The sequence below is a fragment of the Hesperophylax consimilis genome, chromosome 19, assembly GCF_061612785.1.
Source record: "Hesperophylax consimilis isolate HC1 chromosome 19, BYU_Hcon_1.0, whole genome shotgun sequence".
NCBI lineage: Eukaryota > Metazoa > Arthropoda > Insecta > Trichoptera > Limnephilidae > Hesperophylax > Hesperophylax consimilis.
This window is the reverse complement of record NC_142854.1, coordinates 18,414,731-18,435,877: the sequence shown is the minus strand read 5'-3', so window position 1 is coordinate 18,435,877 and position 21,147 is coordinate 18,414,731. Positions and strand designations below refer to the sequence as shown.

At 33.9% G+C, this 21,147-nt stretch overlaps 1 protein-coding gene across 1 annotated transcript; it reads right to left on the bottom strand.

Moving 5' to 3' along the window:
* Positions 1-972: 972 nt before the first annotated feature.
* On the bottom strand, positions 973-19,938 carry LOC149414936 (uncharacterized). Its single transcript, XM_089643416.1, has 7 exons — positions 19,716-19,938; positions 16,486-16,702; positions 14,776-14,928; positions 14,147-14,683; positions 5,926-6,126; positions 4,030-4,182; positions 973-3,934 (listed from the first exon to the last, which is right to left on the bottom strand). Exons 2-7 carry the CDS (start codon positions 16,637-16,639, stop codon positions 2,934-2,936), a joined length of 2,199 nt encoding a protein of 732 aa, XP_089499542.1. The 5' UTR covers positions 16,640-16,702; positions 19,716-19,938; the 3' UTR covers positions 973-2,933.
* Positions 19,939-21,147: the final 1,209 nt, after the last annotated feature.

Sequence of the window (21,147 nt, the reverse complement as noted above, 5' to 3'; positions counted from 1 at the left end):
TGAGAAATACGCTTAAATTATTTAAACAACCCGAACAAATAATGTAATAACCTATTTTAGGAAAGTATTTCCATCTCCCCCGACTGAAATTGTTGTTTCCAGTAATAATTAAGTTGAAATCAAATCACGTTACTGTAAAGAATACAGCAATTCGGCAACTTTGCACAATTGAAATATTGCTCAATTAAAGTTGTTCAACTAAAATCGAACTGTCTGAACCGCCATTTCGGGGTTTTCGTTCAGTATGAGCGGTTATAGAGGGTTCAGGCGTTTCGATTTTAGTTGATCAACTCACTACTTGAAAGCGTATACTTAACTTATAAGTACGTTAACTAATAAGTTAACTTCGTTAAACAAAGTTGCTCATGTTTTTAGTTAAAAATCCTGTCGTTCAATAAAAGTTGATCAACTATAATGGAAACGTCTAAAAACGGCATTAGGGGTAACGCTATACTAACTATATAATTTCTTTCTCGTTTCGCCTCACTAAAGAAAAAAAGAAGATATACATGCAACCATATAGCGCTGTCCCTTTTTGTCAAATATCCATAACTAATATAAAAAAGCAGAATCGAGGTGCACAAAGTAAATAATTTTTCGTGATTTTTAGGTATTATACTTTTGTAGTGTAAGTTTTTTATTCTTTTAATATTTTTATTTAGCTCTAAAATTTAAATGTCATATCTAGTAATGTTGAGTTACATAATATACTTCATGAAGGAGGCACCATTGTCGGAGTAATTTTCAGTAAATACGTCCAATAGAAAGAAAAAAGTACATAGGTAAACGATAAACTGACGGATTAAACAATTTATTTTCTAAGTGTAACTAGTAAATAAATCGTAATAATATTAAATAATAAATTTAAGCAAACCATTTTTATACAATATACCAACAAAAATAATTAATTAATTAACAAATGGAATTTGAGTTAGTGAGAAAAAAATAACATAGGAATAAGGGGAGCGAAATTCCGAAAATAACATAATACAAACTTCCATAATACTGGCCATCGCTAAGCCATCTGTTTATTTAAATATAGTATTATAGGAATTTTTAATTTTTATTATAAGCTCTCGCTAAACTGCCAAAGCAGTCAAAAGTAATTGCGTTTAAAAATAACATCGATAATTGAAGAATTTAGCAAATTCTTCTTTTGGGGATACTTGGAAATAAATTTATTACATCTTAGGACACAAACTTAACGTGGTTAGGGATTTCCAAATTCTTTAAGTAATCTATTAATTCTAACGAATTCTTAACTGAATTTGTTGGTTAAAACACATTAGCTTTAATAATTACATTATTTATTGTCGATGCTATTTTTTATTTATTTTGGGGCATTAAATTTAAAAACTACTGGCATAAAAGGTATGTTCAGTTTATGTATTTTTAATAGACTATAAAGTGTGGGTGTTTTGTTGTTGTTATTATTATTATTATTTGGTACATTATTTTTTACAATTTATGTTTTCCAGTAATGTAGGCCTCACTGGGTAGCTTGCCCGTGCTGAGGCCTTCATTTTATAATATGAAAATATAATCTAGATATTACATTCAAAGATAAAATAATACATTTAAAAATAAAATAATACATTTAAAATTAAAAATACGAAATACATAATAATACATTTAAAATAAAAAAATAATACAATGAAAATAATCTTGTGTGTTTGTGAGTGATGTGTTTTTATATTGGTTTTGTGTGAAACGTGTAGGTTTTATTTTTATTTTATGCTATGACATTTTGGTAATATTGTCTTTTTGGTTCTTTAATCCATTTTGTAATTTTTAGTTTTATTTTCCACAATTTTAATTTCAAGTTTTACACTGTTGAAAGCTTTTATAGCATGGTATTGGTAGTGTCTTTGTCCAAAGCTTGAATTTACTGTCGGAGTTTTTATGTTTTCTCTGTACGCTTGTCTAACTGGTCTGTTAGTGTTATTTTGTGTATGTTGAAATTTATTTTTTTTGTCAAAAATGTAGTTTAGTAGTGTTTTAACGTATAATTGGCGTATATCAAGTACGTCACAGCTGTTGAATATTTGGTCTGTATCAGTCAGTCTATGTTTTTTTAATATTACCTTTAAGATCGTTTTCTGAGCGGTTTCTATGTAATTGATAGCCGAGTTTGTTGCTCCTCCCCAAGCAATAATTCCATATTCTATTATTGATTGGCAAAGTGCAAAATATATTATTTCCAATTGTTTTATTTTATATATGTTTCTTATGTTTAGGAAAATGCGTATTGTTTTGAGAAGTTTATTTGTGATTTGTTTGATGTGAGGTATCCATCTAAGGTTATGGTAAATTACGATTCCTAGTTATTTTTTCTGTTTTTTTCTAGAGGAGGGCAATCGCAGATGTTGGTGTTTAAACATTCGTGTATTTTTATGGTATTTGTGTTGTTTTTTGGCTGTCCCGTGCTATTTATACTGTATGTTGTGAATTTTGTCTTTGATATGTTAAGTGTAAGTATGTTTGAGTCTAGCCATGTTTTCACTTGCGAGATTCCCGAATTCGTATTTCGTATTTAAATTTATATTTCAAGTTTACAAATACCTAACTTTTATAACGTTCCACCGCTTATCTCACCAGCTCTTGACAGTCATGTATTCACTTTTATCCACAAGGTTAAATTAAATGCAAATTTCTAAATCGGACTTGAAAATGGAGAGTAGTTTAAAAAAATGTGAAAGAAAAAAATTGTACTGTTACGAAGATAGATAAACATTCAATAAATAATGCCGTCACAAAATGATATTTGGTTAAAAGAACTTTTCTTCGAAAAATAAGAATAGTTTTCATTTGGAATGAGTAATAATGAGAGAAATGAAAACACGAATGCAGTCGAAACATGAATAAAGTTTGTTGCCAGTATGGGTTATGAGAGTGCACTGTTTATGGGTGCACGTACAATATTAATGCTGACTTTAATGAGTAGGAGTAGTAACAGTTGGAACATGAATAAGGTTTTTATGTTCAGTATGCGTAAGAATGTGCCTTTTTAAAGTTCCCTTTCGAGAAAATGAATAGTTGCAGAAGGAACACGTGTAAGGTTTTTCTCCAGAATGGGTGCGTAAGTGCACTGTTAACGCTGACTTGTGCGAGAAGGAATAGTTACAATGAGAACATGGATAAGGTTTTTCTCCAGTATGGGTACGTGAGTGCACTGTTAACGCTGACTTGTGTGAGAAGGAGCAGTTACAATGAGAACATGCATAAGGTTTTTCTCCAGTATGGGTGCGTAAGTGCACTGTTAACGCTGACTTGTGTGAGAAGGTGTAGTTACAATGAGAACACGAATAAGGTTTTTCTCCAGTATGGGTAAGAATGTGACTTTTTAAAGATCCAAGTAGAGAACACGAATAGCTGCAGTAGGAACATGAATACGGTTTTTGCCCAGTATGGGTGCGTAAGTGCACTGATAAATTTGACTTGCGTGAGCAGGAGTAGTTACAATGAGAACATGAAAAAGGTTTTAGTCCGGTATGGATGCGTAAGTGCACTATCAAATATGCTTTTTCTGAGCAGGAGTAGTTACAATGGGGACATGAATGAGGTTTTTCTCCGGTATGGGTAAGAATGTGATTTTTTAAATTTCCCTTTAGAGAACATGAGTAGCTGCAGTAGGAACATGAATAAGGTTTTAGTCCGGTATGGGTGTTTAAGTGCACTTTTAAACGAGTTTTTTGGGAGCAGGAGTAGTTACAATGGGGACACGAGAAAGGTTTTTCTCCAGTATGGGTGCGCAAGTGCACTGTCAACGCTGAATTGCGTGTGCAGGTATAGTTGCAATAAGAACATGCATAAGGTTTTTCTCCAGTATGGGTGCGTAAGTGAATTGTTAAACGTGATTTCTCTGAGCAGGAGTAGTCACAATGGGGACACGAATGTTTTTTTCCAGGATGCGTCTTCAGGACCGTTATAATTCCTGGAAAAGATGGCGGATAAAGTTCAATAAGTCAGTATATATATGAAACTCGAAGATTATTAAAACTGATTCAGACAAACAAAAATCGATTTTACCTGCAGTCTCGGTAATACTTTCAGAATGCCCTAAGAATTCCTTTTTATCATCTCTTATGTCTATGTCTTTTTCCGTAAGGTGGATCCTCTCTCCATCTTCTTCTCGGGGTCCTGGTTTTGCTTTGATGGGTACAGTCTCCACTTTAATGCTACCTGGAATAACAAAACAACAACAAATTGATAATACATATCAAGACATGAGTATTACGTTAAAAAATCGCCACTGGTCGGTGCTATTTAAACGATTATTTGTATTTATTGTTAGATTGTAGTAAATTGTTCAAAAAAGCTAATGCTGATAAAGCTACTTGCAGTAACTAACCGGATACAAATTCCCATCGTATAAATATCAATAATCAGGTTCAGTTTGTCGATTTAATCAGAAATATATTAAAGAAGAGATGTTTATCTTCTAAAGGGAAAGGTACGTTAATAATTGATTTATTTATTTTTTACTATGGAGTTTCAGTGATAAAACAATTTACAGATATTAAATATTTCAAGGTATTCTTATATGTGGTATTTTTATTTAGGGCAAAGTTTGAAATGGAGGACGAAAATTAAGTATCTAGAATTGCTGTTGCTGAATGAAAATTTAATAATAATTTATACATAAGTTGTTCTGTCATCAACGGTTCACTATAATACAATGTATTTTTAAAATGAGTTTAGAGAGAGTTGAGAAAGTAAAATAGTAACTTTTAAAGATCCCACCAAGAAATCACGAAGAAGGGGGAGTTGGGAGTAGGCTTGTGTGTATGGGACATTCCCCATGCACACAAGCCTAGCTTTATTATGGTGGTTCATATTATGTACCACCATAATTGGTACATAAGATGAACCATTTATAAAGTGAAATATATTTAAATAAAAATGTAAATGTTCGTTTGTTCGAAATCTTAAATCTCCGAAAGTTCTTCACCAATTGTTTTGTAATTTTGACACAACTTTGTGTACTCGAAAACGCTTGTGTTTTTATGTACCTATATTATGTAGATGTCACCTGTAAGAGGTAAAAACTTCGCCATCTGTTGGACTTAAAATTAACACGCGCTATTTATTTTCTATCTGGATAGACAGAGTGAGCCACAGCATCGCTTGGCAGAGAATAGCTAGTGATTAATATATTTTCTGCAAATTACGTTTGCAGCAACATTAATTTTGTTTTTAATAAACATAAAAAGTGAGAATTGGGCTTAAAGTAGCTATCAGCAGGACTAACCAAAGAAGAAGACCACCACACAAGTTTTTTTGAGCGCACACTCCTCACCCGACTCAAGCATTTGATTCACTTTATCACACCATATGTTTTTCGGGCATCACCTACTTCTTCTAACATTCACTCTACATGCTCAAACCATCTAAACGTCCAGTTCTTAATGTAAGCATAATGATTAATGCAAGGTGGTGTCAGCCTTGAACTATTTCTGGTTCTTCGCATTATAACGCGGTCATACAAAGTTTTACCGCACATACGCCTCAGAGATCTCAATTCAACGGCATTCAGTCGACTTTTATCCTTCCTCTGCCAGTTAAATGCCTCACTGCTCATACATCAGGGTTGGTCCGATGATTTTTTACGGGTCATACATATTTATTGGAGCACAAAAACAAATGTTTCATGTATTATCTTATAATATAAAATAACTTTTGGAGTAGAGAACGTGAGATGATTTACTTTAATGATAAAATATAACAATACAACAGCTTGAGGAATGAGGAATTGTTTTAGGGCATAAAAAGTTAATTGTTTTCTTAGTTGAGTTCGTCAGTAGAGTGTAATGAATATTTAAAAGGTAAAATCAAAATAATGGACAAAAAAGGGGAAGTAGAAAATAAGTTGCTATTCTGACTGCGTCCATCTTAAACACCTCTGTGATATGCAATGTAACTTACTAATTGGCTGGACACTCTCAGCATACTCCAAACATTCCTTCTTTACATCCGGGAGGTGGACTTGTATATCTGTATACGCCATTTCACTTGAGCCTTCTTCCTGCGACCATGGTTCAGTCTTGATGAAAACACACTCTGGGTTTGGAATATCCATGGCACTACTGTGATAGCGTCCTGTTATGTAAAGGTTATTTTTCTTAGCTGAAAATAAGTAAGTTCTGTAACAAAACCTCTCTATATAAACACTCCATATCATTAAAAAATAATCGACAAACAATTTGGAAAACGGGTATGGGTACCGGCGCACCGGGAACCTTAATTGGATAACCAAGGTAGGTCACCCCAAGTGGTTCGTTATGTTTGGTGACTTGTCAGGGGTGCACTGGTCCATGGGGTGAGGAATATATAGGACTTCGGATGCGTCTGCCCACGTAGACTAGTTGAGGCAGATATTTTTACCTCACCAGCAGGACTCACTCGACCAATCGCCTTACACCACAGTGGAAGGGATGAATTCAAACGTCCGTCACTCCTGGACAAACTGAACCCACATTCCTACCCACTCGTCGTACTTCTTTCCTTCTCTGTACTTCCTCTCTTTATAAAAACTCCCCACACAGCATCCCCAAGGATGACATAGGCCCCGCGGGAAATTATTTTTAACTTATGTAAAAAACGTAGTTTGACAGCTTTTATTGCATAAAGAACCAGCATATTTCGTTGAGAAGTACTTATCAAAAGAAGTTTACTGTGTTTGAAGAAATGAAAAAAAAAAGTTATGTTTACTCAGGGTCAAAATTAGATGAACTTACGGTAAATATACAGGAAATAATAAATACTTTTCATAAAAAAACCACTGCGTAAGTAAGTATTCCAATTTCCGGAAATAGAAAATAATGCATTTTAGGTGCTATTTCAATAACTGAAAATTTTACGTCTTTTCTGCACGCCTCGTTTTGATATATTTACTTTGGTAATTATTCGGGATCTAATAAGTATTATAAAAGGAAACTCTCTGCATTTGGGAAATTTTTAATTTTAACATTCTAATTTTTAATAATTTCGTTCATGTGTCAGCGACAGTTTCATATGTTTGTATTCCCGATAAAACCAAACCTAACCTAAGAATAGACAATTAGAATTGATAAAGGGTACAGAACAAACTCCACCACCTCAGCTTTAGCCTTAGCAGGGACAACACCAATAAATCTGAAAATAGCCGAAGTTTACTTTTTTTGACTTTTGATTTACTTTATTTTACAGAGTTCCTAAACATGAGTTTACTGACTCTAACATAATTATAAATTAATTATCTTTAGATACTTTACTGTTATTTTTATTATTATAGTGGTGTTAAAAGGAGCTTAAAAACTATACTGCGGCTGTAGGCAGGTTATTATTCCTTCCGGAGGACTATCTTGGGTTCCGGAAGACTATCTTGGGTAAAGATGCTTGTAGAATAAATAGAAGTGGAAAACCACCTAACTTCCTTCCGGCTGACAGGGAAATAATGACAACGCGCAGAATAAACGAGCTACCGCATCCAGCGAAAATAGTAAAAGAAGATATAACGATCAAGTTAGAAAAGGGAAATAAAATTAACGAAGATCCAATATAAATGTACACAGACGGAAGCAAGCAAGACGGTAAAGTGGGTGCAGGAATAAGTAGTTTGGCAAGATAGGGTTTCAAAGTCTTAAATTGAAAGATTATTGCACACTTTACCAAGCGGAAATGTTAACTATTCCAAAAGCTATATAATGGGTAGAAACAAAGAGTGTAATAGGTAGAGATATTACTATAAACTCAGATAGCAAATCATCACTAGAAACATTAAGAGGAGAAAGAACTACGAATGAAATAGTAAGAGAATGTTTGGGAAAATTAGGAACATACCAAGAAAATAAAAACCGTGTAAAATTTCCATGGTTAGAGCACACGAAGGCTTAGAAGGAAATGAAAAAGCATAATATGCAGCAGCGAAAAAGGGAATATTATTATAAAAAATGTGCAGACAATGGTAAGGTGTCTTATACTATACAAAAATTACACTTAAAAGAGAAGCAGAAACAATAAGGGACAACAGATATACGGAGGAAAGTACGGGTAAAATCACTAAGAAACATTTGCCAAATATAAACACGGCTCTTCACAAGGGAATATATATAAAATACTTAGAAAAAATTAACAAAATAATTAAATGAAGATAAAAAGTAGGAAAGTACAAAATGATAAAAAAGAATTGTGTGTAATAAGCAAGGTACCCGCAGAAGATACTAACAATAAAAAAACTAACCTATCCTAACCTAACCTATCCAAACCTAACTTAACCTATCCTAACCTAACCTATACTGACCTAAGCTATAATAATCTAACCTTTTTTTAATATTTATTTATTTATAAAACATGCCTAAATGCCTATATGTTATTTTCAGAGTTCGGCCAAAACAGTACCTACCAAATTTGCATAGAGTAGTAGTAGTAGCCACTCGTGTAGTATTAGGAATACCAACATAAGAAAATGACATCAACAGATATTATCTTGACTGTCATCCCATACAACGAAAAAAATATTCATTTTGCGTAGTTAAAAATTAAAATGCTAAAATTAAAAATTTCCCAAATGTAATCAGTTTCCTTTTACAGTAAATAAGGCGAATTAAAAGGTTTTGTTTAAAAAAAAACGTATTAAGCCAGCGACCTAGAATATTCACCGAAAAACTAACCTTAAAATTTTGAAAACTTAAAACCTAAACTAACCTAACATAACCTTAAAACTTTGACATATTGTTAATGAACAATAGCCGCCAAGTAAAAAACGGTTAGAATTTTAACGACATAACTTTTAAAATGCACAATTTTTCATTTGCAAAAACTGAATTACTTACTTCTCATTTTTATCCAATTACAACAAAATTTCTTTTTAATGTGCGTACATACTAAGCGTGTCCCTTCCGATGAACTTACTAATCGCTTGGTTTTAACTTGCGACAGTGGCCGTAAATTAACAATGAACCAACTCGTGTACTCTCATACGTCACTAGTTAACCTGGTTAGTGTTGGGTAGCTCAATATGTTTTCATATTATCACGAAAGCTGTCAAAACTGATCAATCTTACAACAAACAATCACCAATTTACGAGTTTAAGTGTTACATCGTTAGTATTACTAGAACCTACCTACTTACATACAAGGCGAAGCACGAAGGTCAATTTTATTCATATACGTTGAAGAAAAGACACCAGAAAATTAGAAGCAGTTCGCTTTAAAAATGTGTTTGTCAATGAAATAATCTCAAGTGGTATAAATTGAAGACAATTATTGAGTATTTCACACGATATTGCTTTAGAAAGACGGAGCAACAATTACTGATGATACGGAAGTGAAGGAGACGCCGAATAATGTCTTTAATCTGACATATCCATTCATAGGGATGGTCGATATTCCTGCCCCGGTTACATGGAACCGGCTCCTTGTCGCTGGATCCGTTGATGTTATTCCTCTAGAACTTGTTCATTTTTGCACTATTTATCAAAAATAAAAATGTTAAAAATGACAAAATGTTCTCAGGCTCGGTTTACACTTGTAAGTAAAATTTACGACTTTCGTAAATTTTTGATAAGTTACTCACAGGAGCGATTACATATGCATCCAACTTATCGTAAATAATGCTCACGGAAGTTGTTTGGAAGTTTAACTTACGAACTTCTCACAGAGACCGCTACACCAGTAATTTTATTTTTGGTAAGATGGCTTCCTGACAACGCGTTGCCGCCGACTTTGACAGTTGTCAGTTAGTAATATTTGATAACAGGGATTTGTTTATTTGCGGTTAGATCATGGATCCCCATATAATACCCATTTCCGCACACAACGGATTGCCGCTGCGATATTATGCACAATTTTGTCAAACAAAAACGTAAGGGCCGCAGAGTGTGTTGGATTAGGAGTTGGCTTCGAAGAAAAAGTACTGATGGGGCTTACGTTCGTTTAACGGCAGAATTAAGAATTGAGGATCAACAAAAATTCTTTAATTTTATCCAAATTATAGTAACTGACTTCTAATACATATTGGAAATGATTGGCCCGTAATTAAAAAAGAATGATACTTGTTTTCGGAATGCCATTTCACCAGCTGAAAAATTAATGAGATTCCTTAGGCGTATGAGTGTAACACCATGTTACGATCTTGTGAGAAATGCGGAGATCCGCAAAGAGTACAAGGCTAATGTAAGCGTAATGAGTAAGATCAAGAAAGGGACGCCTAGATGGTTTGGGCATGTAGAGCGAATGAGCAAAGAAAGGAGTGTAAGGAGAATATACGATGCAAATGTGAATGGTAGCAGAAGTCGGGGACGCCCGAGGAAGACATGGCACGACCAAGTAAATCAGATACTTGAATCGGGCCATGTTAAGAGTTAGAATAATAGAAGAGTATGTATTAGACGATGTATGAATGTGAATGAGACAAGAAGTGTGTGGAAACGGCGTGATGGTTAGTTAGTTAGTTAAAAAAAATAATGGTGACTCTTCGATTTTTGGCGTCAGGTAATGTTTTCTATGTATTCTTGTATTGCATTTTTGTATGCATTCATTGGAGATATTAATTTGTTGTGAAGTTTGATAGCTGATCCATCAGTTCGTGAAGTCATTTTTTAAACATGACATGAGTGTTAATGATAAATAATGTTATGTTAGTCTCCATAGATTATTGCAGTGTATTATTTCATAAAGCTATTCATGGCGACAAATAAACAAGTCCCGAGGAGCAACGGCAGAAAGACCTGTCAGTGTTGCAGATTTCTGTTTTACCATCCCGACAGTGACGTCAAAACTTACCGTAAGCGTCTCAACTTATCAATCTGTTTTGATAAGCTGTGAGAGAGCCGTAAATTCCCGCGTGAGCGATTAGACCTGTCAAAAACTTACGTAAAAAAAACTTCCGTAACTTGGTATAAATTACGGTAAGTGACTTATGGTGTCGTTTACATTGGTAAATTTGTCGTAAGTCGCTTACGTGAGCAACTTACAGGAAAAAACTTACAAGTGTAAAGACAGCCTCAGAATTATTTTAGGAAATTCTCTAGCAAACCACCAACGGCTTTTGTTCTTTTTGAAGAACTGGTTCCAAAAGTAACTGGATAAATAACAGGTTCCGTGTCAGTATCCCAATCACTGAACCCCATCCCTTCTACATACCAACTCTAATATCCATTGAAAACTGACAAATAATAAAGAAAATAAAATTAAACTTAAAAATCCCCGATTGGCGTATTCAGACGGTGCGATTTTAGATGAACGACTTTTATTGAACAAGATTTCGTTCAAATATTACACCTTTCAGACATGATTGTCATCAACTCTCTGTTGACTGACACTTGAAAGCAATCGACAAGCGTAAATACCTTTTCAACAGAGTTGATCAAGTTTTTAGTTGAAAGCCCGTCTACTTTTGCTGTTCAAGTGAGAGTCAACGTTCGAGTTTTACACCGAGTCGGCACGCGTTCTCTAGCGAAAGTCGTTTTATATAAGAACATGGCATCTTCGTTGGAAAATGTCTGTAGTGGTCCGATGACATAATGTTTAGGTTTAGTGATCTCTACCAAAGCGATGCCTGTCTTTGGGATCAAAAACAAGAAATATATTTCAAAATAAAAATTCGAATAATATAATATTATTTACAAAATGGGACATAGAAAATAAAATTAAAACATTCAGAACCGTACACAGTGATAATTGGTTTATTTATGGCACCGTCTGAGTGAACTCGCCATTTCGCCATAAAGCAGGTTTCGGAATCGTGAGACTCGTAAATAAAGCGCTCACTTGAGACTTATTGGCTATGGACAGACTTACAAGATGTTTCAGTGGTGAGGTAATTTCTTCTCTGAGAAATTTTATTTTACTCTTCAGATTATGACGTGATCCCCTGAATCCGCAAAAAATTCATTAGGTTTTTAGGAAGTAATTATGTTCTCAATTTCAGTAGCCATTATCAGTTTGAAATAAAATTCCTTATTCTTGAACTTCATTTGCTTTAAATGCATATTATCACGTTGTGTAGGTAACGTCATTGGCGTAGGTTATTTGTTTTACTAACTTTGATCCTATATTTGTAAAAAAAAACATTTATTGGCATGATCAAGAATTTTATCATTGTTTTCCGCATATAAAGTAGGAAACATTTGTATGCTCAAATCGCCAATTTCTAATGTACCTATTACCGCCGGTGGATATTGAGTCAGAACTTCTTTTATAATTTGCCACATGCAAATGTTTCGGTATAATTTGTTGCTTTTAGTTGTGAGACTGCGTATTGGAAACTGTTTAACATTAATTTATAATAAACAATAAACAAATATTTAGGACACATCATCACTAATAAGTTAACCGATGTTGTTGACATCAACAGGTAGCGACCAGCACTTAGTATAAAATGTAACATGCTTAGTAGAAGATTTCGGTTATGTGGTGAAAATATTGGTCATCTTAGTTTTTCTACTACTATTTTGTAATACATGCGAGGTCTGGACCAATTTCAAAAAGAGAACTGTAGCGGTAGCTACTTGAACGTTGCGACCCACATCGAGCCCATTCACGTTCGCGTCAAGCCGTCAAGATCCACAGCATCTTCGGCTTTTACTTCACATTGGAGTATCAGGAAGACTCAACGTCTTCACTAGTGATGAACACCACCTACATGCTTCCACACCTGATGCACACCAACTGTCGTCAGCAAGTCCGGTCAACGCTGTGTCACCGACTTCATCGCCTCGACAACACCACTCCGTTCATCTCCGCTTCTTGTGGTATTGACCATCGACCTGCGAAATTCGCAACCGATCAAGTTCACCGACTGCGCGAGCATCGGTCCGGAGTCATCTCTCACAACTATACTCAATAAACGCTCACAACCTCTTACATTTGTCTCCTTACCACATCCCCAATAACGATGGAAAGGGTGGTAGAAATGAGAGAAAGGATCGACAACTCCATCAATATCCTTATCATTGAATCCCGTCTGACTACGGGATCGAGCATCTAATAACATTGGAGAAAGCTTTAGGCCTGCAAAATATTCGATCCGATGGACCAATTAACGCATATGAGCGATAAATAAATATATATGTTATTTTTATTCATTTATACTTGTTCACACTGTATTTTTATTTTTTTATTAATTAAACTTTTGAACATAATATTACAATTCAGGTTTTACATAATTTCTCTTCTCTTTTCTATTTATACTACTCTTCCATTAAAAGCATTTGCTTGTGGATGGAAGAGTGTACATTTGTGAAAAAATAATAGTATTATTATATGATGCATTATTTGGTGCAATAATCAACATATTTTAAATTAAAGATTTATGTTACATTATTGTTATGGTTTCTAGTATTTATTTATTCTATTACTACTTACTCTCGTTTCTTTTCTTTTCCCTTTGATTCTTTGTTTTTATTGTTATTCTTATATTTAAAAAAATATGTTCTGTCTTGAATCTCTGTGCGTAGCTATGTACTTATACCAACTCTCACTACAGTATTTCCCAAAAAAATGTGGAATCGTGGACTGTGCATTTTTATACATATCCTAAGCGACCCTTAGTAGAGGGGGTACACAAACATATTCGAAAAGTTCATAAAATTTGAATTCTTCCATTTAAATTCATGTAGCTTTTATTTATTTTTTATATGAAGAACGAGAACATCAGATCGGACCCCAGAACATAGACGAGATCGCGCCCCATCGATACCCCGCCCCAAGCGCTTTCAATGAATGATGGCTCTAACAAATACAATTACACAGAGCCGGTAACTTCTAGCATAAAATTGTTCCTTGCAAAAGGTTTAAGATTATTTCGTAATAATAACATAACTATGTTTTCAATAAATGGTACAAAAGTAATATTAGTAAGTAGTTTCATTCAATTGAGATGATTTGTCAACCGTGATTTTACTGAGCCGGAGTAGTTACGGTGGGGACATGAATAAGATATTTCTTCAATTTGCTTGAACAGGAGAAGTTACAAGAATAAGGTTTGAACAGGGTTTTACTTCAGTGTGGGTGCTTAAGTGCACTATTAAATCTGACTTGCGTGAGTACGAGTAGTTGCAATGTGAAAATATATTTGGTGTTTTCCCGTATGGGTAAGAGCGTGACTTTAAAATTACTTTTAACGAAAATGAAAAGCAGCAGTAGGACCACGAATAAGGTTTTTATCCAGTGTGGGTGCGTAAGTGCGCTGTTAAAAAAGAATTTCGTGAGTACGAGTGGTTGCAATAGGAACATGAATAAGGTTTTTCTCCAGTATGGGTGCGTAAGTGCACTGTTAACGAAGAGTTGTCTGAGCAGGAGTAGTTACAATGGGGACATGAATAAGGTTTTTCTCCAGTATGGGTGCGCAAGTGCACGGTCAACGCTGAAATGCGTGAGAATGTGTGGTTACAATAGGAACATAAGTAAGGTTTTTCTCCAGTATGGGTGCGTAAGTGATTTGTTAATCGTGATTTTACTGAGCAAGAGTAGTTACAATGGGGACATGAAAAAGGTTTTTCTCCAGTATGGATGCGCAAGTGTACTGTCAACGCTGAATTGCGTGAGCAGGAGTAGTTACAATACGAACATGCATAAGGTTTTTCTCCAGTATGGGTGCGTAAGTGAATTGTTAAACGTGATTTGTCTGAGCAGGAGTAGTTACAATGGGAACAGGAATGAGGTTTTTCTGCAGGATGCGTCTTCACGGCCGTTATCATGTCTGAAAAAGATGATGGATAAAGCTCAATAAGTCGGTATCTATAATGAAACTAGAAGTTTACATTGATTCAGACAAATAAAAACCGATTTTACCTGCAGTCTCGGTAATACTTTCAGAGTGCTCTACGCATTCCTTTTTAACATCTGGCAGGTCTATATCTTTTTCTGAATAAGGAATACCCCCTCCATCTTCTTTTTGGAGTCCTGGTTTTACCTTGATGGGTACATTCTCCACACTAATGCTACCTGGAATAACAAATCAAATTAACAATACGTGTAAAGACATGAACGTATTAAGTTTAGAATTCGTCGTGGGTCGGTGCCATTTAAATGGTTATTTGTATGTATTGTTAGATTGCATTATATTGTTTAACAAAGCTTTTGCGGATATAAATAAGCTATTTGAAGTATCTAAGCGGATACAAATTCCGTATATAAATACGTATACGATGGGTCTATAATGTTCATTTATACCTGAAATAAATTAAAGGATTGATTTTTATTTACTCAAGGGAAATTTATTTTATATTACAGAAACAAACAATTCAATAGGTTTTAGCGACAAAACAATTTACAGATATTAAATATTTCAAGGTACCTATGATAAGTTTCCTTGTAATATCTTACATTTGTATTTTATATATATGGAAGTTATTATATTTATCCCTGTATAGTGTATTTTGAAAATGAGTTCTAAATTTCCAAAGATACAACAACACGGCTTGACTGTGCCAGGGGAATCCTAGTAAGTTTATGCACGGAAAAACGTTGGAATATCCCGTAAAAACTTATTAAAAAGCATAATTACCGCGTTTAATACCATTGATATATATATATTTATTTTTTTTTATTAGTTTTTGTATACGTATATATGTAACATAATCATGGGTAACTAAGCCTGCAACATTGATTAAAAAACTGTAAAAACACATATATGTATACAATATATAACCTTTACGAGAGTTAAATTACTCGTGTGTAAAGGCGGGAACATAGAGAAGTTTATTAAAAATTAAAATTAAAAGTAAAAAATTATAACACAATATATACGTGCATAGATAAAAAATAATAATACTTATAAATATATATAATAAAAAATAAATTTAAAAAAAAAAGAAACTGTCAATTAAGTATTCTTAATCAATTGCCAATGCGATTCTAGGTAGCCAGATAGATTCTAGGTAGCATAAATCGTCAGTAAATGTGTCAAATATCAATGATTATACTAAACTAAAAATCAGGAGATATAATAAATCCAATTTTTAAAATAGAAAAAAAATAATCATGTTAAAATTTTGAAATTATGTCAGATTTTTTTATCGTTTGTTTGAATTCTCCAAAGAAACTTTTCCAATTGTTTTTAATTTATTCGACGTGAAATGAGTTTTCAATTTAACGCGGCCATGCAAAGTTTTATGGCACAAACGCATCAGAAATCTTATTTCTACGGCATTCATTCTAAATCCATCCTTCCTCCACTAGAATGCCTCACTGCCTATACATCAGGGTTATTGTGATGATTTTTTAATGGTTATATACATATTTAATGTAGCACAAAAACACATTGTGTACGCTTTATATTATAAATAAAAAGAATTATCGGAGCAGAGAACAGCTTGACTAATAAAGAACTGCTTAAGAGCATAAAAAGATATACGTTTTCTTAGTTCATTAGTTGAATGTAAAGCAATATTTTAAAGGTAAAATCAAAAGAATGTACGACCAGAAGGAAAGTAGAAACAAAGTCGATGTTCTGACTGCGCTCATCTTAGGCACCACTGTGATATATGCAATGCAACTTACTAGTTGGCTGGACACTTTCAGCATACTGCAAACATTCCTTCTTTATACCCGAGAGGTTGATTTTAATATCCCCATACGCCATTTCATCTGAGCCTTCTTCCTGTGTCCATGGTTCAGTCTTGATGAAAACACTTTCTATGTTGGGAGGGTCCATGGCACTGCTGTGAAAGCGCCCTGTTTTGTGACGGTAATTATTATCAGCAAAAATATGTAAGGCCTGTAACAAAACCTCTCTATATGAACAGTTCACATCATTAAAAATAATAAACACTTAGGACGGGTTGTTTCGGAGAACTTGAACAATTCTTCAAATTTCAAAGTTAATTTTCAAGTTCTGTGAAAGATATTTTTAAGTTCTGTTTATATTTCAGTTCTGTCAAGCAACTAGCCTATAATGATATAATAACAGAATTTGAATAGGACTTTCACAGAACCCGAAAATGAACGTTGAAATTTGATGAATTGTTCAAATTCTCCGAAACAACCCGTCCTAAATATTCTTCATCTTGATGCTCATCACTCTTTTAAACATAAGAACTACAACACCAGAACACTATAGAAGAGAAACAGAAAAAATAAAGAAAAAAATTACAAAACAAAGAAGTTTTTGGTTCAGATCATACCAGGGGCATTTAACTAAGCTTTGGCCTTGAAACTCATTTGAAACCGCCACGCCCACCTCAAAATTCTTATAGAAAACGAATAATATGGCTAACTGCTCAGATCTCATTGGTGAGAACAGAAGGATTGGTTTGATCTCTCGCTCTCTACCATAATGACTCGTGTAACAGAAAGAGATGACGGAATTTTGCCGTTTGCATGTTTCAAATCATTCAAACAAAATGAGAGTGGTTTATTTATACACGCGGGTTGTCATTTGCTGCCGAAATACTATCATTTCCGTCGAAAATATTGCGTGTTAAAGTTGTTCGTGATAAAAATACAATATAAGCCAGTATAGTGTCAGCGAGTTACAAACATATTATATTCAACCTACCTACGTAAGTTCAAGTTTAAAGTGAATTCAGTTTTAGGTTATTCGTTCGGTCTTTTGAACAATGCTTCATACTTGACATATGTCTTCCTCCACAACGTATAAATGTTATTTATTATATCGATAAACTTATTCATGTTATTGATTAGTGTTATCCTGTATTATCTTATTGTTTTGGTGAAATTAAAGATTTTTAAACATATGTAACCATGAGTTCATGAGGCTGAAAAATGTCGGAATTTTTCGTCGTACTGTCGGACAATCATGTTTTGGAAATTTTCTTCAGTGTTTTTGCAAATTTCTTGTCATTTTGGGTTTCTTCTTCTCAGATTAACAAGTTTCATCTTAAGGAAATGCACTGTAAAAGTTTATTTTCTTAGTCAGATGAACCTTGCCCTTGGAAAACATTTCGACATTTTTCTGCTTCAAGGACATTTTTATTTTTATAATAGTTTTTTTGGGCTAGTGAATGAATAGAGTAGGCTGAGAGCAATTATGTTGTCTATGTTCGCATCTTTTTTTAAATGGCCTTGAATTTCCTCTACCTTGTCTACTGCTCTGCTCCGAACGGTAGGTACTGCTTGTATATCTGTGGTTAAGTACTGTATAATTCTGTTGGATACAAAAAGCCGGAAGATATCGATCTAGAGAGTGGTATATTTATGGATCATACAAACTTTAACCACAGAACCCGTAAATGAACGTTGAAATTTTATGAATTGTTCAAATTCTCCGAAACAACCTGTCCTTAGTTTTACACCGATTTTATTGTTCACAAAACCAAAATGACCAACCAACTATTTAAGAAATTCAATGATTCAGCTATAGACTATTATTCTTAATACTTTTCCATAAATTTAGTTAGTTCGGAAACATAGAGCTTGAGAAAACGGCTTTCAAAATTCGAACCCTAGTCTTGCATTTATGCCCTTGAGAATGATATTTTTTCTAAAAATGCTATTTTATGTAATTTTTTCAATGATTCCGCTGGAGACCAATAATCTTCATACTATTCCAGAATTTCAGTCTGTTTGGAAACAAAGAGCTTGAGAAAACGGCTATCAAAGTTCGAACTCAAGTCTAGCATTTATGCCCTTGAGAATGATATTTTAAATTATATTTATTGTTTCATGTTTCACTTCTTCTTCTTCTTCTTCTTCTTCTTCTTTCGTATGGTGGGGGGTCAGAGGGGGACATCTAGATCTGCGAGCCATATTAGGGCCTCAGGCGTCGCCATGTGAACCTCATCAATCCCGCCGGGGAATGAATGGAGCGGGCATTCGTTGACCACATTTGTTTCAGTTGTTTCACTTATTCAGGGTGTACTTAAAACTAAAGGTACCACAAATAAGTTTGCTGTGTTTGAATAAGTGATTTTTTTACGATGCTCACTCAGGGTCAGGATTAGATGAAGTTACTAATCGCTAGGGTTTAATGTGTGACAGTGGCCGTAAATCAATAATGAACAAACTTATTCGGTAGATGTATAGAAAGGACATGCTTAATTGACACATTTTGTTTCAAAAATACTTTGTAATAGTAGTTCGATAATAATGAGACGGAAGTATTTCAGTTTCCGAAATCGCAAAATAATTTTAATAGTTTTTTCTTTAAAATTAACACCGATTTTTACTTGGCGGCCTGTTGATGTCGAAGTTTTAAGGTTAGTTTGTTTATTCTCTTATTTAAACCAAAATGTGAACCATTTACCCTAAAACTGGATCATAGATTGTCAGTTTGGGTTCAATTAAGACATAAAACTAACCTAAAAAAAAATTATTATATCAAAACATGGCGTGAAGAAAAGACGCCAAATTTATCATTTTTTTACGACATAACTAAATTGCAATATTTTACATATTCTGAAACTAAAATACTTACTTCTTATCGTTGTCTAACTGATACACAGTAGTTTTTCTATGAAAAGTGCGTATTTCCTCTGTATTTACCACTCATTTTTAAATTAAACAAGCACCAATATATAATTTTAACAATGGGTTGTTTCACGGAATTTGAACAATTCGTCAAATTTCAACGTTCATTTTCGGTTTCTGTGAAAGTTCTATTCAAGTTCTTTTGTCATACCATTATAGGCTAGTTGCTTGACAGAACTGAAATAATAACAGAACTTGAAAAAATCTTTCACAGAACTTGAAATTAACTTTGAAATATGAAGAATAGTTCAAATTCTCTGGAACAACCCGTCCTAGTGTTAACATAACTAGAACCTACTTACATACAAGGCGAAGCGCGGTGGTCAATTCCAAGTAATCATCGTTGAAGAAACGTCACTAGAAAAGTCGAAACACTTTATTTTTTAAAACTTTGCTTTAAAAATGTGTTGGTCATTAAAATAATCTCAAGTGGTGTACATTTAACACCATTATTTCATACGATATTACTTTACAAAGACGGAGCAACAAATAACGAAGGGAAGGAATCGAAGGAAACGCCGAATATCGTCATTAATCTGACGTATAAATAAACCACTTATATCTGACGTATCCATTCATAGAGATGGTCGACATTCCTGAGTGTCCAGTTACGTGGAACCGGCTTCTTTGCTGTCACTTGGACTGTTGCGATTATTTCTCTGGAAAAAAGTAATTGGATAACTGGAGCCGCATCATTATCCAGTAACTGGAATTGTATCACCATCGTTTCTATACAGGGTGTCCGGAAACTCGTAGTACAAGCGGGAAACTGGTGAATCTACATCACATTTGGAGTCGATTTTGTAGGAAATTTTTTTTTCTTTTGACCTTTCGTTATCGAGTAAATCGAGTTTGAAGTTGATTTTTTTTTTTTTTTTTTTTTTTTTTTTAATCAAATTCTTATAAATTATTACTGAAGATCAAAGTACCCAACTAATTAAAACTATTTGAAAATAAAACAAATGAAGAAACTCGGATTTGAAGCATTATTTTGAAATCACCCTTCATTTAACCCGGTGTAATCATAAAATATTTCTGCTCTGCAGGGTTAAAACATCTGTTATTCAACCCTAAACACCAGAAAAAACTTTAACCCTAAAATAGCCGAAAAATATTTTTTTTTGGTTTTTTTTTTTTTTTTTTTGAAAATGCTCAAATCAAAAAACTTTATGTTTTTTTGGGTTCCCCATGTGGTGTAGATTCTCCAGTTTCCCGCTTGTACTACGAGTTTCCGGACACCGTGTATAGTGACAACAGACAAATATTAAAGATACAAAACAGAAGGCGTGCCTTGAGCAGCCCTATGAGCAGCAGGTTTAGAAAACCGAGACTTATCTGTTGAGGTTTGATTGACAAGGTGTCGAAAAGTTATTACTTCACTGAGAACTTTTATTGTATTTGTTGACATTATGTCATCCCCTGGGTATTTAACACGGTCGATCGATAAAGAATTTATCGATAATGTCGATAACTTGTGATCGTTCCCGTACAAACAACAATTCACGTCGTATAAATTAAAAACAGTTTGTAGTTTTGCACCATCGTTCTTACGTTGGCGGTCTACAGTCATGTTCAGGAGAGATTATAAGTAAGTTACCGATATTATTGATAAAACCACTATCGATCGACCGTGCTAGGTACTTTGAAATCTGATAATTCATTTGGTTTTAAGCAAGTCCACCAGTCTTGATTTTTTGGGCAAATTTTTCCATTTTTCAAAAACCTTTTTGAGTT